The sequence below is a fragment of the Podarcis cretensis genome, assembly GCF_951804945.1.
Source record: "Podarcis cretensis genome assembly, chromosome: 6".
NCBI lineage: Eukaryota > Metazoa > Chordata > Lepidosauria > Squamata > Lacertidae > Podarcis > Podarcis cretensis.
In genome coordinates, this window is record NC_137175.1 from 62,604,628 (window position 1) to 62,629,932 (window position 25,305).

A 25,305-nucleotide genomic window follows, 5' to 3' on the forward strand; every position below is an offset into this window, starting at 1 on the left:
GATTCCATGCCCCCTTGTCTCTCTGCATGGAGGGCTAGTTATTGAGGCAGACATGTTAGCCCACTTATGCTCATTAACATAGGGCAGAACATTTCATAAATTAATACATCTTACCTTAACTTACCTCCAGCCCATTGATATTAGAGAATTTTATTGTGGTCAAGTAGGATTCATTCATTTCCCCCAAATGCAAATTAGAGTTATCTAATGAGATGACACGAAATTTGGGGAGGGGCAGAGCGGTATCACATGGATAAATAGAGCTCCAGCTACTATGACAAGATGCCATGTATCTTCTTTCAGTCTTTAATAGTAGTCAAGAATGCCACCTTGCATAACAAATGTGTAGCGTAATCCAAAAGCACAAAGGGAGACATTCTTGGTGATTGTTCCCTTTTCAGAAGCTTGGATAGAGTAAGGAAAAGTAGGAAACTCTTGGAGCTGCCTGGCTTTTAGGCGTATTCGTGATTTAAAATTGTGTCTTCCACATTCCTGATCCCAGCTGAGCACAACTGTAAAAAAGAGAATATAATACAGTCTAAAGAATTTAAGCCCATGAAGGCTTTCAGTGTGGGCAGGTACCCAAGATTCTAAGCTTTTACTTACTTACTTACTTACTTACTTACTTACTTACTTACTTACTTATTTTTAAAAAGGCAAGTCTCTAGCCCTCCTGGATAGAAAGTTATTATGCAAAATGTGCAGGTACCTTCTAGGCAATTGTGTGAAACAAAAGTGATGTGGCCACCTTGTATATTATTCCTGGTAGTGAAGAATGCTCCCTGTTGCTATTTTTTTTTAAAAAAAATAATATTTATTAAAATTTTTAAAACAATAAAAAAACATACATAATAGCATAGTATTTTCCAATATCCACATTTCATTCTCATCCTAGGACTTCCTCACACCTCTTGTTCCTGCATTCTAAACTCATAAATTTTGCTAGCAAATTATTAAATTGATTCCATTCATATAATATAGTTTCCCAATATTAAATCTCAAATTTTGGAATTTAAAATCACTCTTTTAGAGATTTAATTATAAAATAATATTTAACCAAAATTTGTCTTTTCTTCCAATTACACTTAAATTTGTATTCTTTATAACTAATTTGTTGAAGCCATATTATTACTAATCTTACATCTTTCTTAACATTCATACAATTTACAATATTTTTGTAGATAGTCCTTAAATTTCTTCCAGTCCTCCTCCACCCGTTCTTCTCCCAGGTCTCGGATTCTGCCAGTCATCTCCGCCAGTTCCATATAGTCCGTCAGTTGCATCTGCCATTCTTCCAGTGTGGGCAAATCTTGGGTTTTCCAGCATTTAGCGATAAGTATCCTTGCTGCTGTCGTAGCATACATAAAAAAAGTTCGATCCTTCTTTTGCACACTCTGGCCGACAATGCCCAAGAGAAAGGCCTCTGGTTTCTTAGGGAAGGTATACTTAAATACCTTTTTCAACTCATTATATATCATTTCCCAGAAAACCTTCACCCTAGGGCAAGTCCACCAGAGGTGAAAGAATGTTCCTTCAGCTTCTTTACACTTCCAACATTTATTGTCAGACAAATGATATATCTTTGCAAGCTTGACTGGAGTCATGTACCACCTATATATCATTTTCATAATATTTTCTTTCAAGGCATTACATGCCGTGAATCTCAAACCTGTGGTCCATAACTTTTCCCAGTCCTGTGCCCATTTTATCATAGCTGATTTGACCGTTTCATCCTGTGTATTCCATTTTAACAGCAAGTTATACATTCTTGAAAGTATCTTAGAGCTGGGTTCTAACAGTTCTGTTTCTAACTTTGATTTTTCCACCTGGAATCCTATCTTTTTGTCCAACTTAAAAACTTGTTTAATCTGAGCATAATGTAACCAATCTCGCACTTTATCCTTTATTTTCTCCATACTCTGCAACCTCCAATTGTCTCCATCTTTTTCTATTATTTCCCAATATTTTGGCCATTTGGCCTCCATATTGAGTCTTTTCGGGGCCTTAGCCTCCATTGGTGATAACCACCTTGGGGTCTTATTTTCCAATAAATCTTTATATTTCGACCAGACATTGAACACTGCTTTTCTGACAACATGATTCTTGAAAGCCTTATGTCTTTTAACCTTGTCATACCACAAATATGCATGCCAACCAAAAGCATTGTTAAATCCTTCCAAATCTAAAACATCAGTGTTTTCAAGAAGTAGCCAATCCTTCAACCAGTAGAAAGCTGTTGATTCATAATACAACTTTAAGTCTGGCAGGGCAAAGCCCCCTCTTTCTTTAGCATCAGTTAATATCTTAAACTTGATTCTGGGCTTTTTGCCCCGCCAGACAAATTTAGAAATATCTCTCTGCCACCTCCCAAAACACTCCATTTTATCCACAATCTGCAAAGTTTGAAACAAAAACAGCATTTTTGGCAATACATTCATCTTAACAGCAGCAATACGTCCTGACAAGGAAAGTTTCAATCTTGACCAAACATCTAGATCCCTTTTGATTTCGCTCCCTGTTGCTATTAGGCAGCAAAGCATCACTGTGTGTATGATCTCCATTACTGGGACTAGCAGGACATAGCTGACTTCCCATGGTAAGCATAAGGTTGTCATGGGTGGTTGTCTTATGCCCCACTCCCTGTGGTAGCCATTTTGTGTTACGTTCCCTGCATGGCATCCCTTTTTTGTGTCTGGCATCCCTAGCTCTGCATCAGAGTTCAAAATGGGACCACTAGTCCAAAAAGGTTGGTGACCTTGGTCTAATGTCTTGCTATTCTAACTAATCATAATAAGACACAACTGTTCGTTTGTTTTTTTAAAAAATGCTGCACTTGTCCAACTGCTCCAAAAGCCTTATCTTGAAAGCAGTTCAACAAATACCAGAGAACTTAACTTTATCTTTTGTTTGAGAGATCATGTGACTTGGATGTCAACATCACAGTCATCCTTTACAGTACATGTATTTTTGGAAGTCCCAGTCAACTCAAAAGCTTTTCATCAGGCTACAAAAGTCGTGCTGCTGTTATCGCTAAACATTTAACATTTAAGTTATTTTGTCAGAATCAGGATTTATTTAACTATTGTAAGGCTTTAAAACTTATGTTTGGCATTCACTTGTTTTCTGCTTCTGAGCTATTAAGGCACATCCAGAAATCTATATTTTTATTACATGTTTCAGGGTTAAACAAGGCAACATGAAGCACAGACTGCAAATAGACGCAGAAAATGTGAAGAGCAGCACAGTAACCTCTTTTGTTTTTCTTCCATGTTTGCTCTTCAGAAACATAATTACCTGCCAATAAAACTGTGAATCAATGCATGAAGGGAGGAGAACACCTTTTGCTTGTGTTTATCTTTTGAGAATGTTTGCTATTCTCAAATGTGATGCTTTAGAAAGTGATGCTTCAGTGTCTGACAAAATACTTCTTTTGCATGATTTGTCAGTTGACGTTCATGTAAGCTATACCATTGACTAGATATTAAATGGCTCTAATAGCTCTAAGCAAAACAAAACAAATCACTCAATATCCTTTCTGCAATGTAATAACAACAGAATTGCAATTGCCTTGTGTAAAGTATCTGGTAATGAAAACAGATAATGGAATTCTTTGCAAAAACAGGTACTAATTGGCTTTCCATTGCTTAAGCAGAATTCTTTAAAAAATAAAAAATAAAAAATTATACCACCGAAAGAGGAAAAGGAAGCAAAAATGAGAATGATGGGATTTGAAAATTGTCTGCAATGCATTTGTTTAGGCAGTAAATATTTGTACGGAATGATTTCCTGATAATGCGATCCATGTTAAGATCTAAAACCAGCAAGCTACCCTAGGGTTAGACAAAGTCCGCAGGAAAATCCAGATGATATTTGTATGTTGATTTCATAACTAACACAATGCATTGGCGGGGGGCAGAACCTCAGTTAGCTATGTATTTTTATTGACTGGGGGGGGCAGCTGCCCCTTCCTGGCTATGCTCATGACATCATGACAGCCCCAGGATTTGCTTGCACTCTGACCTGTAATTTAGAGGACAGAGTTGTCCTGCAAGAGGTATCTAAGTGTTATGTACTGAAGTTCTCACCCTGGGCCAGCAGGGGGATACTGTAGATAGTTTTCACTCAGGTCCACACATGCAAATAAGGGATTGAAAGTGACGTTCAGTGATTGGATAGTTACAGAAAATAGTTCCATTGTAGTGGAGCTCTATATAAGCAGGCTGGCTGAACCCTTCAGTTCAGTTCTGTTCTGGCCTGTGAATAAACAAGAGCTGTTTGAAGAATCACTGTGTTGTCTGATACGTTCACCCACAACTTAACACTAAGCACTGGTAAGAGGAGGAGCTTGTTGCAGTCCAGACCTCCCATTACTCTAAATTAGTAGCATTTAGCTCCAGCTGGAAGAAACATTACTTTTAAAAGGGAAGCAGCTTGTCAGCGTGCATAATGCAATCTTCATACTAGGCCTGCATATATCAAGGTTTAAAGAGCATGCTAAGTTTATAGTTCCCCCCCTCATCCTGCTAATCCACTCTTGCTCTGTGTAACATCTAGCCTGATAGAGAGTTTTTCAACTCAAAAGTCCACTCACTATTTTGCATCATTTTTGTTGGTCCTACTAAAGTTATTGTCCAGGGTGCAGGTTTTGGAGGGTTCTTTCCTTATGGACCAATGTAGCTTTGTTTTTGTACTTAGTATAGTCCTTCAAACAAGTGCTTGATCAATTTTTTCTTTGGGGGGGGGGTGAGAAATCTTATTTGTGTGCAGATTTCTACACATTGCATACTACTGCGATATACACAAGTTGATATGTGCTGGCTGAGTGAGTGAGGAAATGGCCAGAAAGTGGTTTCAGTTTTCCTTCTGATTGCTTGAGTCCTATCTCAGTGAGCAGAGTGTCTACCTGCAGCTTTCCCTTGGTTTACACTTCCTCATTCCGTATGCATTGCCTTTCTTGCCCCTGCAGATTGGAATGCCAATACCTGCATTCTACGCCACTACTTTTCTATGACGTTGTGTGAATACCAGGCTCTGTCCTCTGTGCTTGCTGCCTCTCAGACTATGAAATAGAGTGGGATGGCTAAAAGAAGCCCGAGGATTGAATAAGAGCAGAGAGTACAGGGAGGAGCGGGCAGGGGACTATCTTTTTTTCTCATTTATTTATGCCATCCAACTTTTTTTTTCTGATACTGGGCAAATAGAAAAATTAAGCTAGCCATGCCCTGCTTCTTTCAGGTGTGTAAATGTATTAGCAGCAGCCGTCTATTTTTTCTTTAATTTTTCCGAGGCTTATCTTAGACGGAACATTAGGCTTGTGTTGAAACATTTGTACATATTTTGCCTGTTCAATAGAGTATTGAATTCAGACTCCACACCAGAGTTCATCAGCAAACTAGTTAATAACATCATTATATACAAGTTCATAGCTGAGCTCTTAATACAGGCTTTCAGTGGTGTTTGTTGAATTCAGGCACATAGAATTAAATGTGCGTTGATCACTGACATACAACCAAATACCCCCCCACAAACACATACTATTAGTCATTAAATTACATGTCACAGAAGGTCCCCTAATATAACTTTGCATGTAACACATTTTAATCAAGGCAGTTAGATCAATTGTGTCGTGCTGTGTGGTGAGTTATTAGCTAGAGAAATAGCAAGCGATACACATAAATGCATTTTGAATCCATCTTCAAGTTACAATTTTTTAAAAAAAGGAAGAAAAACCCTCCCCCTCAGTCATGGCTTTCCCTCCAAGATGTTTCAATGGAAGCAGTAATTCCATTGAGGTAAGATGCAGCTGAGGACTTTCCAAAGTTCAGGAGAAAATACATGTTATGTTTAGCACTATGTTCACAGCAGCCCTGATCCAGCAATGTAGCCCATTATCTCTAAACTGTATGAATCTTCCAATTCCTTAAGATCTATTTTGAGAACCATTTCCAAGTGCTTTCCCAAAAGAGTCAGATGATGATCAAAGATGCTGGTATCTTGATAGTGGCACCTCAGTTGTGGAAAGCTCCAACCCCCTGCCGCTGGTGTATTTGATTTTTTTAACTTTTAGGTGCTGTGTAAAAATGCTAAGTTTCCCAGGTGGAGGTTGGAGCAGTGGGGACAATTGGACTTGAAAGGAGTATGAAACAAGATTTGGACTACCCCACAGGCTTCACCTTTAAGTATGGAGGTCTGACCGGAAGAAACATGGACCTTGTTGGGCCGGAGCTTCTCCGAGATTTGCTGTTTAACATTAAGGAATATCAAAAAAACTGGCAGAGAGGAAGTGAGAGAGAATTAAGAGCCTCAGATGTTAGATCTCCAGGCTGATTGCATATTGAGACTGATAGACATTTTTTGGAGATGGAAACTGGGAAGGGGGTATGGGGGGATTAGAAATTGGGAATTTAAAGGGTATATAATTACAATTTGTTTTCTTTTTATTTCATTATTTGTATGAAAATTGGGAAATCCGTGGAAGGGAATTGTGGTCGATCTTAGAAAATGTTTTAAGAATAAGTATTGAGGTATAAGTCTGGATGAGAGCTAAGATGAGACAAAGTAAAATTGGTTTTTAAAGTGAATTCAATTAGGTGAGGACTTGCTGAGTTAACAATTTTAATTGGAATACAGAGAGGGGAGGGGTGAGGAGGTCTGAGAAATAAGATAAAGGAAAAGTAAGCAATTGAAATTCTATGTGTTTTTAATTGTTTTTAAGTTTTGTATTTTTGTATTTTTTGTATTTTCTGTTTTTCTTTTTGTTTTTTGTATTTTGAATTAATTTGGAAATGCTAATAAATATTCATTAAAAAAAATGCTAAGTTTCCCAAGCTTTTTATTAGAGAATTCCATTGTTGTATCAACTGTTAATATACCTGTTAATATATCCTGCTTTTATGCTTCTTTTCTTTTCTTTTTAATTGCTGCTGCTGTTAATTATTGTGTTGTTGGGAGCCTTGTCAACATTTTGTAAGTTGAAAGGTGGGATATTATTTAAATAAAACAATATCTGATCGGCACGTAGTATTTCAGGGGAAGAGTCACTAGCCTTGCCATGCTGCTATTTTCAGCCTTGTTGTTTGGGGAGATGTGGCTGGATAGATACTTCTGCATGGAAGTTGTATGCCAGGAATTTTAAACATTTCAAAAACAAAAACCCCCAAAGTTTTCCAAAACAGCAGAACAGATTTGGGGAGAAGAGGTTGAAAAAAAGCAAAAACGAGCAGTTGAACAGGAAACAAACAAGAGGCATCAAACAGATAGATGTGGTATGTTTGCCATGATGCTTCAGAGTTAAGTTAGCACATCAATAAATCACATGGGTACCAATGACATTTACGCGCTCACACACACCAGACAAACAGCCAAATTGCAGAGGTGTGTAGGGAAGTGGTAAGACATTGCTAGCAATACAAAAAGTTCACCCCAGTGCATTTTCATGGTCTACGAGAGCAATAGATAAACTAGCTAGAGGAATACCTGAATCCTGTAGTGTCATTTGAGTTCTGAACAAGCACAATAAAGCCATTGGGTTTTAGGGAAACGTCTTGTTTCCGCTGAACAAATGAGCAACAACTGCACAGCCTATGGCAAGGCCCTTTATAAGCAATTGACAACCTGAGCACTTTTGCACGTATAGAAGGGTAGGGGACAAGAAGAAATAAGTGGAAGGCATTCATCCGATCCTTGTGTCTCGGTCCACATTCAGCCTGAGAGATCTTCCACACTCTTTGTAGTACAGATGAGTTCAGTCATTTGGTTTCATCTTTCCCATTTCTTTCCAGGGGCCCATCATCTGGTATCGTTCACTGTGACAGTGTACTATTTATCTTAATTTCCTTCCATTCAGTAGACTAAACAGTGAGGAGCAAGAAATACCTTTCTCATTAGGGGGTGAGCTGTCCCATTCTTCCAGGGGTTTCATGCCTGCATATGTCCATTTGGTCATTAAAATAAGCTTACTCTTTCTAAGTTTTGTATCCTCTATGATTGACCTAATCATCCATTTAAGAAAAATGTAGCAAACTCTCAAAATTGATAGCCAGCTTAGTAGCTGTTCCGAGCTGATACAGCTGAGTACAGGTTGCAAACCTAAATAGAGGTGGAAGCTACACACATATAAAAACCGTTCTGAAAATACTTGAATGTATTTTTTTTAAAAAAAATACATTGAATTTTCCATAAGGCTCACCATCGCCATTTAGTGTCATATTGTATATTGCACTTAAGACGTTTTATTTGCAGCTGTGTAGCTGAGTCCTAAGTCCCGTTTCAAATCTTGCCACTGTCACTGGATGATCTTAGGCATGCCACTAGATGTTCAATATTATTCTTCCCCCAACACACACTTACGAGCAGTATGGGGATAACTGCAATGGCCTACAGAATACAGCAATTGCAATAATTTTATTTATAAAATCCTTTATCCCAACTTTTGGTTCTTAAAAGTAGCCTTGAGGGAACCGATTAAATAAACAAACAAAACAAACCACAACATATAATATTAAAAGTCATTAAAACATAATTAACCAGTGTGTGTGTGAGAGAGAAGCATCTGAATATCTAAACTAAACCAGTGCATAAAAGCATTTGTTTATGTATGCATTTATTTACATAGTTGGCTTGCAAATTGCTGCAAAATCAGGCCTGCCAAATCAGAAGAGCCACAGTGTATCCTGACACAAACGCACACCCTCACACCTCCTTCCAATGTGAACACACACACACACACGGTAAAATAGAAATACTAGCTGCTCCATACCATATTATTTCATAGTAAGCAAGTTGTTCTTGTTTTTAAAGGACAAATTTTGCTTTCTCTAGGCACGAATGGATGCAAAATAGATGGTGTGATAATTTCAGGTTGTAAATGCATTGTCCTGTGGTTTGATAGCAATGTCCGTCCTTTAATTTGATAGTTACTCCTCTGTCAAGCTGTTCTTTGGTCTGCTGTTGCTATAGAAACATTTACTGTTCACAGTTAACATTGTACAGTACTGCTAACCTAGTCTCCCAGTGGAACAGTTGTACCTCTGACAGCGATGCAGGCTTAATGTACAGTTCTATATTTATGATCTCATTTCTTTCCTTTGAATGGATTAATTGCTTTCACCTTGTGCTGTTATTGGATGCCACTTTCAAACAATAGTTCAGACTGGGCTTTTTTTTTAAGAAACTAGGACTTAAGATGTTGTGGAACAAAGCACTCCTGTGGTATAAAATACGAAGCATATTGGGGTCAGCATGGGCTGATGCGGTACATAAAGGGACAGTATGCAGAATTCATCCATAATATGCTACCTTTTTAGCATTGCATGACTAAATTGCAAAACTAGAAGCTCAGGAAACAAATGGAACAAACCAGTGAGTTGCACTGAAAATACTTTCCTAAGTATTGTGTGTTTCTCTCTTCTTTAATAGAAAAAATCAGGCAAAGATATGCAGATCTGCCCGGGGAATTGCACATTATTGAACTTGAAAAGGACAAGAATGGACTTGGACTCAGCCTGGCTGGCAATAAGGACAGGTCTCGCATGAGCATCTTTGTCGTGGGCATCAGTACAGATGGCCCTGCAGGGAAAGATGGAAGATTACACACTGGAGATGAACTTTTAGAGGTAAACTTTCATTTTTTAAAAAGAAAAAAAGTTAAAGAGTAATCAAAGGAACCTACTGCTGAATACAAACTAATAATGCAACAGAACTACCATCCCCACTTCAAAGAAGTGATTCAGATCCTATGACTCACCCCAGTTTTTTTAAGATTGGTCTCTCAAGAAACTGAATCCTATGAAACATTTTCACATACAGTATGTGGAGCCACTTATAATAATTCTGCCGGAAAATAATCTTTTATTTGGAGCGGCTGTCGTACATACAACTTGACTTCAACTGGTCTAGTGATTTAAAGGTTTAGTAAGCAAGCTAAAGTGTAGTATATTTAGATGGGGGCTGTTGTTGTTGTTGTTGTTTAGTCGTTTAGTCGTGTCCGACTCTTTGTGACCCCATGGACCAGAGCACGCCAGGCACTCCTGTCTTCCACTGCCTCCCGCAGTTTGGTCATACTCATGTTTGTAGCTTTGAGATGGGGGCTACTGTTGGTCAAAGAGGAAGGGATTGCCATACGATTTCATTGATTGTACATCCAGTGGCCAGAGAGAGGTGTGCCCATTCTGTGCAGCCCCCTAGTTACATAGGATTTCAAAAGAAAAGTCAAATTAATTGCAAGAGTTTAAAAGAGCTGTGGCTGTCAGTGTGAGCTGACAAATTAATGGCTAAGAGCATATGAATGTGCCTTATACCAAGTGAGATTATTTGTTCACCTACACCTGTATTGTCTACCCCAGGGGTGGTAAGCCTCCAGCCTGTGGGCCGGATTAGACCCACCAGGCCAGGCAGTTCAGCTCATATGGCTGTTTTTGGATAGCCACACCTACTTGACACTCATGTGATATCATATGACACAAAGTAAACCCTGTTTGGGGTGGTCACAGCTACCAGGGAAGAATTGTTTGATGTTTTATTGTGTTTTTATGTGTCTTGGGGGCCACCCAGAGTGGCTGGGGTGGCCCAGCCAGATGGGCGGGGTATAAATAAATTATTATTATTATTAGGGAGGGTGCAAGTGTTTGTTGGCAGTGAGGCTTGCATTTGACACTGTTTAAATTCAGGGCCAAATGCAAGTCTTGCTTTTGGGTGGAGCCAATCCATGCCAAAGGCAGTGGGGACATGCAGTCAGCATGGAATTTAAACAGCACTGAATGCAATTTCCACTGCTAATAAACAATTAGGAGCTTATGACCTGAAGTGAAGTCCCAACTTCCCTTGCGATGAAACCTGCATTTGCTGCTGTTTCAATTCACTAAAGGCAAGTCCCCATGTTTTTGTCCAGTGGGCTTGAATCCATCTAATATCATACGACAGGTGCCCTCAGAGGATTTGACCCGCTGGACAAAGGTTCCCCAACCTTCTGACTCTGACTTTTACTAGCTCTCCTGGGCCTCCAGCAGGTTTTTCCCAGCCTTGTTGCTTGAGCCTCTTAACAGGAAATGCCAAGGATTTCACTTAGGACCTTCTACATACAAAGCCTGCCTGCTTCCACTGAGCTAGGTCTCTCCCACCTTAGCCACAAACTCACTAGGTGGACTTAGACAAACCATTCTTCTCTCATCTTCAGTCCCCATCTGCCCAGAAGCCTTACTGGGCCATTGTAATCATGGGGTAATATATGTGAGGTAGTGTGAATACTTGCATGTACCCCATGAATAGGAAGTAAATAGTAGTTATGGTTGAAGAAGAAGATGATACAAGAACGTAATAATTTGTATTTTAATGCAGTATTTCCTACTTGGTGACTTCACAGCTTTGGCAAAATAAAAAAGGATGCCTGAGGAAATGCGAAAACAATCTAAACATTTGTCAGTGCCTAGGGATCCTCTAATTACATGCTTCTGACATAATGTGTAGATTTGTTTTGATGTAAAATATTGTTGCCTTTCTCTCTGCTGGAATGAAAAACTATTAAAAGTCTGTTTCACTCATGAAAATGTGACAGGCAAATTTGGCATCTCCTTCAATTCCTGTGATGTTTCATATTTCAACAGGATGAGATTCTCTCACTATAAGGTTTAAACTCTGGACAGATATAACATTGTCTTCATACGCAGAACAGAGGAGATGACTGACCATTACTCACATGTACTTTTAAAATTAACTAAATAGAGTCAAATCTTAAAATTGCTTATCCCCCAATATGAATTTTTTGCTAGTAGGGGCAAAAAAAAGAAAGAAAGAAAGAAAGATCAATTAGGTAAGGAGCTTCCATGTGAGAATCATTGTCTGTGGTAGGTACAAATTCCTCTCAGCTTATAAATGAATAAGTGTTTCATCTAGATCAGCAGTGAGCAACCTGTGGTCTTCTAGAGATTGTTGGACTCCATCTGTCCCAGGCAGCATGGTTAATTGTTAGGGATGATGAGAGTTGCAGGTTCTCTGTCGCTGATCTAGTCAAGGGGTTGCAAAGTGTAAAGAAGATTCATTTATTATTATTAATTGGTATTCTTGGCTTAATTGAGGAACCCAAACACCCAGGTCCATGTTGCTTAGATCTGTTTTCACACAATGAAACAGAAACTGGTGGCAGCACTGAATGAAGCCTACTAGACAAGAATAAGAATTTACACTGGCATCAATTATCTCACACTACCTTAGGCTTTTCAAACCAATCAGTCATAAGAGAATAGGAATTCTGATTGATGAACCCAAAGGTGCATCTATTCAGATACTCATCAGGATGCTCATCAGCAGGAGATTGTATAGTTTTGAATTCCATCTGAACAATTTGGGAGCTTTGCCCTGCAATGCAGAGGGAAACCTAGTTGTTTGTTCAGTTTTTAGAACCTGAACCATTTTAGAATGATATCTCCTCTGCTGAAAGTGAGTAATAACAGAAAGATCTATCATATTGACCAAACGCCTCATTCAGATTGATTGCTGAACTTGGGGTGCTGCTGGCCCTACATTCTTGGAAATCCAGCATTTGTAATCCACTTTCAACACCAAACTTCCTGACATTTCAGCTGCTGCTGTGCATTCTGTATCAGCTGGATTTTAATAGATAAGTTATCACCATGGTATAGGAACATACTGAGTACAAATCATTTTGAGAAGGACTTCTTTTGACAAAGAGGATGAATATGTTCTGTTTGTAAGGAAGTAACTAGACAGGGTAATAAAAAAATGGAGAAATTATTTTGACCAACCTTCCATTTTTTATTTTTTAAAAAAGCATACTGCTTTTAAATCCATTTAATTATATGTGGCTTATCTGTTGAGCTTGAATAATATTAATTTTTGCTGGCAGAACTGCTTGTTGTCTTTCGGCTAGAATGGTCACATTAATGAAATGTGTGAACTTAAAACATAGGTGTGCTGCATACTCTTGGAAAATAAAGACAAAGAAAACAATGGGGGGGGGATCTGTGGTCCTCTAGATGTTGTCCGGACTCCCAATTCCCATGAGCCACAGCCAGCACGGCCAATTATCAGGGAAGGGAAGGGACCATAACTCAGTGGTAGAGCATCTCTTTTGCATTCAGAAGGCCTCAGGTTTAATTCATGGTGGAATCAGGTAAGGGTATCTGGTACCCCACCTGATACACTGCAGAGCCACTAGCAGGTAGGCAATATTGAGACAGGATGGAGCAATGGTCCAGTTCAGCTTAAGGCAGCTTCCTATGTTCCTCTCAGAAGTCAATAAGTCATCTTGAGTTCTCAGCCTAAATGGAGTGGGGGCTTTTTAAAAAAGGAAGAAGAAGAAAAACATCATTTTCCTCTGGAGACTATTCTCCAGCCCAATCCCCTTCCACATCCTGACACGTAGCTGTAATTTCCTCTTCCTTAAATTTCCCTCGTTAGTTTTCATTACCTTCTGTACCTCGTCCACCTTCTGCGAAATATTTATGATGTCACCCTCCCTCCACTAAGAAATTGCTGCCTGTTAAGGCTTTCCTTGTGTTAAATGTTATTTTAGGCTTTGTTAATAATTTAGCCACTCTAGTTCCCTAGCTGGTAGTTCCATTTATTTATCCTTACTCTCCCTTGAGCTTTGCTCTTCCTCCATGACCTCCCTCCCGTTTATCTGTGTTTCTCGTAATGAGCCTAGAGCAGCAGATTTTGTCATTACAGTAAGTCATGGTTCTTTCCTATCCCTACATTGAAACCTGTAAGGAAAGTGTCAGGGAACTGCCATCGGAGCCAGAGGGAGAGGGAGGGCTCCAGAGGGATTATGGAGGGCGTCCCAGGAGGGAGAGAAGCAGCCCATCTATTGGGGAAGGAAATCAGCGTAGCACCAGTGGAGAAGGGGGGCAGATGGGGGAATCGGCGAGGTGGCTCCATGACTCCTCGCCGGAGACCAGCGGGGAGAGCACGGGTACTCCGCTGCCCATACCCTCCCTGCGCAGAAGGCTTCCGCGCAGGGAGAGTAGGCGGAGACTAGGCGTCAAAGAGCTTCTTTCCTGGAAAAAGTTCAAGAAACGCCCACTGACGGATTCTGCCAGCGACTGAGACAGCCACAGGTGAGTGGCTGTCCGGACAGAATAGGGTTCACCCAGGTAACTCAGCCAGGTGTGGCGACGACTTACGCACGAGCAACCCCTAGAACCATTACAGCAAGCTATGCAATTGGAGGTTTTTATTAGTTTGTGGGAAGGGGAGAGAAGCCACAGGTTGGGTTTGTGTTTATGATTTATAAAGTTACAGTTAAAAATCAGTAGATTTGCTTATTATTACTATGCTTATATCCCATCTATCCTCCAAGGAGCTATACAGTGATATACAGTTTTCTTCTGTGTTATCCTCACAAAAGCCCAGTGAGGTAGGAATGGCTGAGAGACAGTGACTGGCCCAAGAATAACTCGGTAAACTTCATGGCTGAGTGGGGATTTGAACCGAGGTCTTTCAGGTCCCAGCCCGGCAGTCTAACCAATAACCCACACTGGTTGCATTCTACAAGCATAGATCTATACTTATGGTTGTTACTGGAAATGTCCGCACCCCGAAATCCAGCACTGAGGCACTCAACAGCTGTCTCGAGTTGCCAACTTATGACTGTCCAGTAGTGCCAGCTCAGAGCAGCTGTTAGAGCTTGAATAGACTGAGCACTGGTATGATCTAGCAGGTAGGTGTTACCTTGCTGTTCATGAGATATTCATGGCATGGGTAGATGGTAGAGGGTTTCTAACTTAATTTGGAAAATAGACTGTAGTACACAGCTGGGAGCTTTGCAATTTGTGACAACGCCTTCCAGCTGATAACAATTGGAGAAAAACAGTTAAGTTGCTTTAAATGCACAAGTTTTGTAAGGGAAAGCTCAATCTTGCTTCATGTGGAGGGCTGCCTTCTTCACATGGAGACAGACTTCTGTGACAGTAGGCAGATGGAGGTTAGCACTGCCTGTTTTCGTTCTTCATGCATTTTTGCACAATATCTTGCTAAAATGCAGTTGTGCTTTAAAAAGACTCCTGTAGAATACTGATCTGTGCTTCTGAAAGGGAAAAAGAGTAATGTAAAGTAAAAGTCTGATATGGTTTGACACTGTAATAGGTTCACAGGAAATGGGATTTCTACTGCCTCAATTCTACAGTGTGTGCAGTTTCTATCTCTCTTTCATTCTGTAACTTTGTTTGAAGTGGTAGACAATGCAAACTATGTTAATTCAACAAAACTTAACTCCCAAGGTGGTTGTGGCATAATTATTCCAATTGATAACCAGCCTTGCCCACATGGGTAGCTAATGCCAGACTAAAAATACAGAATGCGAATATAAAACAGATAATAAAATGAAAACAAACCAATAAGTCTCCTCCCATAAACACATTTAACATTTAGATATAAAGATATATAATTAAGGCACCAGGTGAGCCTCCCTGGGGACAGCATTCCACCAATGAGGAGCTACTGCAGAAAAGGCCCATGTTGCTACCCTTAGACCTCTCATGGGGAAGGCATGATTGTAGGATCCAGGTCAGTTCATATGGGTAGGGCTGGTTCTTGAGGTATTTTGGTTCTGAACCGTTTAAGGCTTTTTAGGTCAAAACCAGCACTTCATTGGGTTCAGAAACTAATTGTCAGCCAGTGCTTCTTTCTTCTTCTTTGATGATCACTCGTAGCAGAGTAAGATTGACTTCCATGAACACGGTCTTAAAAGTGTGTCCATAGGTGATTGTGGAGGCCAATTCTGGATCCACACGTCCTTCCACAGCGGGGACATAGGTTTCTGGGTGGGAGTTGATGATGGTGAGGGTTTGCCAAACATGCCTTCCTCTTAGATCATTTTTCCCTTTTGTCCTGAGTTCGAGCATCTTCAATGTCCATGACACCTTTGGTATAGGCTGTTCTCCAATTGGAGCGCTCGCAGGCCAGTGTTTCCCAATTGTCGGGGTTTATACTACATTTTTTATGGTTTGCCTTGAGAGAGTCTTTAAACCTCTTTTGTGCCAACCAGCATTATGCTTTCCATTTTTAAGCTCAGAATAGAGTATTTGCTTTGGAAGACAATAATCATACATCCAAACAACATGACCAGTCCAACGAAGTTGATGTTGAAGAATCATTGCTTTGACACTGGTGATCTTTGCTTCTTCCAGTTGATGGAATCTTTTGAGGAGTTGGAGATGGTGTTTATAAGTGATCCATGTTTCAAAAGTGAACAGTAAGGTTGGTAGTGCCAGTGCAGTCAGGCTAGGAGCAGTATAATATGCTCAAATCGTCTTGCCCCAGTGTGCAACCTGGCCACCAAATTCTGCATCAGCTGATGTTTCTGAACCATCTTCAGAGCCAGCCCTACATATAACAGGTTGCAGTAATCTAACCTAGAGGTTACTAGAGCATAGACAACAGTAGTTAGGCGATTCTTGTCCAGATAGGGGCACAGCTGAGCCATCTGAGCCTCAAGCTGACAGCAAAGGATACAGAAGTACCCCCAAGCCACATACCCACTCCTTCAGAGGGAGTGTAACCCCATTAAGAGCAGGCAACCTCCCATCCATCTGGTCTAGGGAACTGTCCACTAAGAGTGTCTCAGTCTCTGGATTGAGCTTCAGTAGGACCAGAACCATTGTAAAATGATGCCACCCACCCATAACTCAGACAGCCGCTCCAGAAGGATTTCATGGTCAATGGTATCAAAAGCTGCTGAGAGATTGAGGAGAATAAGAGACACATTTCTCCTGGCCATCTCCCAACAGAGGTCAAAGCAATTTCTGTGCCAAAACTAGGCCTAAAGCCTGTTGGAAGTGGACCTAAAAAATCAGCTTCCTCCAAGAGCAATCAAGGATAATCAAACAACAAAAAACAATCGCTCATTGCCTATTTCCTTCACTTTCTCCTTTCTTGCAATTGAAGATAAGCTTCATAAAAGAAGGTTAGGATATTTCCTTCAGAGTTATTGATGGTGTAATAAAATTAGAAAACAATACTTAACCTTTTGTTACTGTTTAATTTGTAACTGTCTCAAATATTCTTCATAAAACAGATAAATAACCAGATATTGTATGGAAGAAGTCACCAGAATGCTTCTGCAATCATTAAGACGGCACCGTCAAAGGTCAAGCTGGTATTTATACGGTAAGAATGGCATAGTCATTAACTCTTGTGCTCATCATTAGTGGCCTGAACTTGGGGGAGTTGCAAAATGAGAAAGATTCAGTATTCAAATGAAACTGAGGGCTGCTGAAGTGTGCTCCATTTGTCACACCATTCCCTTTCTTTCATTTTTTTCCATGATGTAACCTCTCATTCTGTGGTGCCCTCATCTGAGTCTACTGAAAACTGATATGTCAATGCCTCGAAATTAAATTACTTTCACATTTTAGCAAGTCATGGAAGACCAGTGTGATAGATTAGAACAGAGCATAAGGTGGTTTGGTAGAAGGCAATCCAAGTAAAACAGAGCAAGGTGCTCTTCTTCAGTTTAATGGCAGATCGCATAATATTAAACTAACTGGATATTGTGTCACTTCCTTGAGCAATTCAGGATCCAAGTAGGAAGGGAGAACAACTAAATGAAAGCAGACTCTCACCTTTTTCATATGTATTTCATGACTGCAAATCTGGAAATTCTTCTCATATAAGCCAAGCCTGATTCAGAGGGGGTGAAGCTGTGGCTCTCCATATATCACTGGATTCCAGCTTGAATCGTTCCTCGGGTTAATGGGAGTAGGAGCATGGCTATATCTGGACAGCTACAACTCCTTAATCCACTGGTCTAGGCCATATGTCTGGCTTGCTGTGCGGAAGTAGAGAGCTCCTGGAACTGGAAACGACATGAAAATACCCTGACACTGGGGGGTTTGGGGCCGAATTATCTAAACCTAAATCAGTACACAGTTGCTCCAGTTTGGAACAGAAATGGGGAACCTGCAGCCTTTTACCTAATTTCATGTGATTTGGAGGGAGCCCATGGGACAGAAGGTGGGAGGGAGAGGAGAAATGAGGTTGGAGGAGATGAAGAAGGTGGAAGGAGAAAGGTAAAGCCCTCTGTGGTTAGTTCAGGCCTCTGGCAAGAACCAAAGTCCCTCCCTCAGCAGCCCATTGGACTAGAAAGAAGGGGGAGGGAGAAGTCAGATGGAGAGAGAAAAAGTAGGGGGGGGGACTCTGCCTTCTGCAGCCATGTGGCCCCTGATTTTAGCCCTAAAAGGAATGAAGCATTCAAGAGAAAAAAGGCTCCCCACCCCTTGTCTGGAGACTCCTTGGATGAAATCCATGAGGACGATTTGTGTTCATGTCATTTATTTCCCTTTGTTGCCATATTGTGATCATTACATATATCCATTCAGTTAAAAGCAAGGAAATCACTGTACTCTAGCCAGCAGGTATAGTGTGTTCAAAAGAAGGTTTCCATTTCCATGGCCACAGCTGAGTGGGGAATTGTGTGCATAAACAGGTCCTGTGCTGGCGGCTAACCTTTCAAATCAGGTAGTTGGGGTTGTACACATGGAGACCTTTCAGAAAGACCCTGCCAATCAGCTGTTCAAGGAGAGGCGCAGGGGGCTCATTTTTTAATGGTTCCCTCCTGTTTCTCCTTCCTTGCCAAGAATCCGGCTGGTGGCATTTTAACCTTTTGAAAGAGCTCCTTACAGGTGGATCTGATACTCCCATTTATGCAGGCTCAGTTGGGTTGGTGCATTAATGTCTATACTGCTGGGTGGTCCCAGAAGTGATAAGAGAGCACAGGAGGCCATTGCCTAGCAACTGAATGACCAGGTTTGGTTTTTTAATTTGTGTATATTACACAAGCAGAAAGGAGGAAAGACAAGGTAGCATTGGCATGATACGAGAGAAAGCAGGTGCAAGAAGAGAAAGGCCTGCTGACCTTAGGAGTACATCTCTCTTTAGCTCTTGCCCTTGCCATTCCAGTCCCTGGGCAGTTCTTTAAAGCAAGGAAAGTAATTCAAGCTGGCAACAAACAGGAAAGCCAGCATTTCCTCATGGGCAGCCTGTCCCATTTCCCCACCTGAGGCAAAATGGGAGTTACCCCTCCTGCCCCTCTGCCATGCCCCACTTCCGCTGCTACCGTGCCCCAGCTCTCACTGTATTCGGTGGGAGCCAGGGTGCTCCTCATAGTGTTGCCACTCACTCAGCTTCTCCACCCAGGGGTGGGGAAGATGAGCAGCAACGCTGCATGCCAGAAGTTCTCTTGAACTTCCACCGCCAGAGTGGCTGGGGAAACCCAGCCAGATGGGCGGGGTACAAATAATAAATTATTATTATTATTATTATTATTATTATTATTATTATTATTATTGAGGCAGGTGCTTCACCCCACGCCATGGGTTCTAGGGGTGGGGAATCTGAGGCTTGGTAGCCAAATGTGGCTCTCTAGGCCTCTATCTGGCCCTCTCCACACAGGCCTCCTCCCGAAACCATGCAAGAAATGTGTCCTTGCTTGTCTGGATGGAGAGGCGCATGTTTATAAACCTCTGACTTTTCAGTGGCTGTATAATCACTTGCCCTGTCTGCTTTTTTGTCACCCATCAGTAGCATGGAGCCCTCAGAAAGTTGCCCCCAAGGGGATGTGGCTTTTTGGCTGAAAAAGGTTTCCCCATCCCTGCTCTACAGGATTGGAATCCGGCTTAGTTACTAAACCCATGTTTTGCTTTTACTGCTACAATAAGCTTTGCTGACTGTGTGTTTAGTTCAGCTTTTAGTGTACTGCCTAATTAGATTTTAGACCTGTGGCTGAGACTATTGTTTTATTCAATCTTTTAAGAAGGTAGAGTGCCCAGCAGATTTTTAGGTGAAGAAAAATGTATTTGTGACATGTTAGTTTGGATGTAATGATGCCCTGGTGCAAGTGAAAGATGCTTGTGTTTGTGTGGAAATGGAGAAGGAGAGAGAAGACCAGGAGGTCTCCATTTTCTACCAGTTTTTGAAAGTGCCAAACCCTGTCTTGAATCAAACACCATTCTGAAGGGTCTCACTGACCCTCAGGAGAGGTTTTCCAGGAAGATGAGGGAATGCAATTAGACAGGAAAGTCCATTCTGCTATGTGAGAACACCACTAGCAATTCTTAGGATCCATGTTATTATTATTTGGCCTTTGCTGATAGTATGACTGGGGAACAAATGGCAAACTGGTTGGTTGGTTCACTGCAAGGAAGACCATTTCAGGACTTTTGTCATCACTTTGGCTGGTAGCAAAACAGCTCACATTGCAGATGGGATGCCTCATCTGTGGAATGCAAATAGGTCGGCTGCCACAGGGTAAAGGTAGGCAGCGGACGAGCCTGATAGATGTGGAAAGCATTTTTTGAAGCATAGTTTTGTATATGATCTGGTATAACATTTTGAAAGAGACTGGGGAAAGAAATTAGACTATACATGAGAGGCATGGGAATATGGTGAATGGAGAAGGAACTGAGAGGTGAAATATTGTAGGATGTATAGAGGACTTAAGTTCGCTAGGAACACCAGCCAGCCAAACAATTAAGCATGTCCTTTAATCTCTCCCAGACCTTGCCTTTGGCTGATCTATATCACCGCAGGCATGAACTTACTAAAAGGCTTCACTTTACTCTGCCCTTATCACATCTGTAAGGCAGGGATATTAATATTGGCTTAGCTTACAGTGTTGATGTGAGGAGGCTATTGCTGTACGTAAAAAAAAACACCTTTTTTAAAGCAAGCTTTGATGTCCTGTGGCAAACAACTACAGAATTAACATGGAAACGTGTTTCCCAGTTTTAGGATTTGAAGACTATCACTTGTTCAGATTCTCTCTTCTTAGCTGGATATTATGGAATGGTTTCCCCCTCAAGGCAAACAGATTTAGTTTGGCTGTGGCATGTGCCAGTGACTGTTAAAATCTGTTGCTATGCAGTTAACATTATGGTTTTCTATTACATGTTCAGCCATTTATCAGTTTTTGCAGTACAGTATTCTGAAAGCCATCATGCACCAGCTACTTCTGTAGATGCTTGTCAATTTTTAATGCGTATTTTATACGTTTCACACTGGTTTGTAGCCAGAGTGGTAGCCTCATCCCCATCTCAGAATTGTCTTCATCTATACTGGTGATCAAGAGTGAAAATGAAACCGCCTCCATCCTTGGTTTCTTGTGTAGTATAGGTCAGGGGAAAATTGACATCCGGGGGAGGAGGTTTTTTTTTTCTTTTTGGCATTTTTGTAAAAAAAAAAAAAAAGCTGAACAATTTTGGAGGTTTCCTAAAAAAAAAAAAAACAACTTTTGGGGTTTCCTGGTTTTTACTTTTTGAAATATGGCAACCCTATGAATACTGAAGTTTGATTCTGGTACCCACTGTTTGTTACTGACCCTGCTTTCTGAGAAATATAAGCAGTGGCTAAATCTATGCTCCATATACTTTATAAGTGAAAATCAACCTTAGAGTCACTGTGTCTGAATCTTAAAGTCTTGATAAGTTTGACCATATGTGACTATGGTTGAAGAGCAGACCCAGTAAAATGAAAAATTAGTTGTTTTCCTTGGCAGTGCAAGGCAACCAGAGGAGAGATTAATGATATTGCTTTCAGCCTCTTACTTTTCTCAGTTACTGAAATTAAATGTCGTGTACAGCAACTCACTCTCCATTACTTAATTGCATTTGAAAATGTGTCTGGGAAAAGCTGCTCAGACAGTAGAAAAAACATATATAAAACTGGATCCAAGTGGGGTTGGTGATTGCCCTGCTCTGCAAAAGATTGGATTGGTTTATTTAAATAAATATAAAATGGGGCCAATGATAACGAATGGTTAGTTTTGCATAGGAATTGCAGTTCTCTCTTCCTCCCTTCCAATTATTTAGACAAGAGTCTAACAGATACTTGAATTTTACTTATATATAATATCAGCACTTTTTTTTCTTTAAAAAAAATGTTTACTCTCATTTTGACTCAAGAAAACCCCCATTTTATAGTTCAAATCAGGGGGAAATAAATACACTAAATGGACAAAAGTACAAAGATTCACAAAATGTTTAGGGGTATGCATACTCCCAGAAAAAAAGCACCATATAATATTATATATTATACACACACATATATAAATAGTCTTTTAATGAGGGCCCTCAACATAAACATAAAATTTAAATTTAAAAATAAACTTAAAACCAGGAGGAGTGGAATCAAACCTTTATATATCAAAAGGTGTGGGGGTGGGGAGTTTTGTCCTACTTGCCTTAAAAGTAAAGCAGTTCATAAATTGATATGAATTAGATCTCTTAAGAACCCCTCTCGCTACTGATGGTATAACTCAGGAAGTTTTAGTAAAGGAAGGAGGTGGCAGCAGTGGCTAGGGTCAAGGCAGGGAGATTTCAGTTTTCTCCCTGACTCAGGAAGGGCATTCCAGCAGCTTTGGGGTTTTAGCTGCTCTGGAAAGAGAGAGTGAATCTCCACGTTGGAGCCACATGTATTCTCAGCTTGATTAAATCAGCACTATAAAAATTGATAATACTCACTTGAGTTCAGGTTGCTTCTACCATTATAAATTTCATGTGTGAAAAGTACTTTTTGTGAATGATAGGTCTGAAGGAGGCCTAAGGACCATTGTGTGTTGTCATTTGTTCCATTCTGTATACCTGTGTGTATTAAAATGGTGTGTACATAGTTGGCCCCAAGTTTTTTTGTGTTTTTTGTTTTGTTTTGTAAACCACAAAACTCTGATCTTAATAGAAACTCTTTTCCTAATGTCTTCGGTACCTTAAGCTTATTAAAGCAGGGGATTGCCACTCTTCCTTGTTTTGCTTGTTTAGCTAGATGAAGTATCTATCTATTTAACAGCTGTTAAAATGTAACTTTGAAAAATGTGGTATGGATTGATAAGCTGTTAAAATGTAACTTTGAAAAATGTGACATGAATTGATAAATTCCAAGACAATACGTGGAAATCTTAGGATTTAAATAATAACAAACCAAATATTGTGGATAGTTAACAATGTATTCCTTATACAGATACGTATGGTCTAAAATACTGAACCACAGGGTATAATAATAGCTGGCACTTGTGATGATAAAGTAGGCATATGAGATACAGTTATTGAAAAGAGGAATTAGTAAAAAGTGCCTCCACCATCCCTTCTGTCAGCAGAAGCCTCTACCAGAAAGATCCTAATCGCTTCTGCAAACAGAAGGGACATTGCCATTAACTGAGGGATTCCTTCCATTTGTGGAGGATCTCCACTGGATCCAGTTCGAATTTTAGTTCCTCCTATTTTCTGCTCTGTAGCAAGCCGCCTGCTTTGTTTGCAGAATATTTCCGGGTCCTATCACTGGCATCTTCAGGTAGGGCTGGAATTTACCATCTGAAATCCTTGAGAGCTGCTGTCAATCAATGTAGATAATACTGAGGTAAATAGAACAATGGTAAGACTTTGTATAAGGCAGCTTCCTGTGTTCCTGTACTTCTGAAATAAATCCTATGTATTCCATCGTATTATGATCCTTTAGCTGACATGCATATTCACACACTTTCCCCAGCGTATTTTTAAAAATGAATTAAAACCTGGGACTTTTTGATGGGGGCTTTTCACATTTCCACCTGGAGATAAATTATAACATTTGGTGTCCGTGATCATCATTTTACACATGGGAGTCACAAACTGATTATGAACTTGAGAAACGTGCATGTAGAAATTCACCTTTTTTTTACTATGGTACTACTGGGAATTGAAAGGCTGTGGCAGATGGTTGCGTTTGTGCTGAGTTTTTATTGTCATGCAGTGTAATTCCAACATTGTGTTCAGGCCCCCTCACTGGCCTGCTTTATTGTGAAAGCGAAGTTGCCATTACTTTCCATTGTAAAATAAATATATTCTGTTTTACAGCTGCTGAGATGGTAGTACAAAAGTCCATTTATTTATTTTCTGTGGTGCCGTTTAAAACACGCCATTACTTTTGAAGCAACCTCCTTTGAAGCAGGACTAAAGTTGTGTTGAATATGTACAGTCACAGCAGGAATAGATTATGTGCGGCAACCTCTTTTCACCTAGTTTTCTTTCTTTTTCTCTTACCTCAGAGAGAATTGCTTTATATGAATAAAAATTACCATCTCTTTCTAAAATTGCCTATGGTGCAGATTTAATGTTGATGTGGAAAGGCAGGTGGCAGAGGTGTGCTTAAAAATTGCTCAAAACAATGGCAAGGATCCAAAGGGCACTTGAGGGTGGAGTTACTATGCATCATTCCCTACACAGGACTCCTTTTGGAAATGGCAACCCTGCATTGCATTGTCACATTGTGCGTTTCTCTGTACTCAGTATCATTACAGGACTGGGGAAACAACTTGTGTAAGCCTTCCTAAACTACTGTGCAAAGGTGCTGCTCTGATATCTGGTTTCCCCCTGAGGCACAAGCTTTTCCAACAGCTCCCCAGCCTTTAAACTGCAGCTCTTCACACTCCTTCCCTAAGATTAGGAGAGGCTGGGGAAAGGGAATAGCTTTGCTGTATGTGCAGAACTCGCCACAAAGCCTTCTTGCTGCCTAAATCAAAAGAGAGGACTTTTATAGAATGTCTGAAGTTGTTTCACTGCTTACAGATCTCCTCATTAGAGGCTGCATCAAGTGCTGTGGATGCTTTATGCTGATTTCCTTGTTACTTGTGCTGATTAGCTGTTTTATATATTTTTTTCAAAAAAAAAATTAAACCCAACAACTGGCAGAACCTAAATTGGCACCAGACAGAAATTACCAGGGTTATGGAGCTTTTAGATATGCTGATTAATTCTCATCAGCAGGAGCTACATCATAATTGGTTTGTATGCTTGGGAAAACAAAAGGAGCTAGAAAATTGCTGTTTAACATGCTGCACTGTTTTAAAGGGAGGTTCTTGGAAATGTGAAGTACAGCTAAGTATCATTTATCTGTAAGAATATTCTGTGCACTTCTGTATGCATTGTTCAAATATTGTCATTTCTAGCTGCCCAGCCCATCAAGTTTTGTGCTAAACAAGAATATGAGAGGTTGAAAGTATAATATTGATGGCCTTAATCAGAAACTGTTTCTATCAACTATATCGGTACATCAGTACGGTGCTTCCCCCCCGCCCCGCCAAAGTTAGGGGTACTCTCATTTTCCTACTCATATTGAAATACTGCCCCTCAATGAGGCCAAACTTAGATTCACAAAATGTTTAGGGGTATCTTGCCTCATCGTCCCCCCCCCAAAGGCTCTGCATCACTAGTTATTTGAAGAAAATGCATCAGTCCTTGTTAGGCCACTTGCGGGGGCTTAACATGGCAATCCAGTGTGGTATAGTGGTTAAAGTGTCAGACTAGGACGTGGGAGACCAGGGTTCAA

At 40.4% G+C, this 25,305-nt stretch overlaps 1 protein-coding gene across 7 annotated transcripts in view; it reads left to right on the forward strand.

Moving 5' to 3' along the window:
• PATJ (PATJ crumbs cell polarity complex component) overlaps nucleotides 1–25,305 on the forward strand; it is a 159,397-nt gene that overhangs the window by 89,106 nt on the left and 44,986 nt on the right. For all 7 annotated transcript variants that reach the window (XM_079982093.1, XM_079982091.1, XM_079982090.1 and 4 more), the window contains 2 exons: nucleotides 9,418–9,614; nucleotides 17,030–17,121. In XM_079982093.1, the coding sequence (XP_079838219.1) occupies nucleotides 9,418–9,614; nucleotides 17,030–17,121 (289 nt within the window). The remainder of the gene's footprint in view (nucleotides 1–9,417; nucleotides 9,615–17,029; nucleotides 17,122–25,305) is intronic.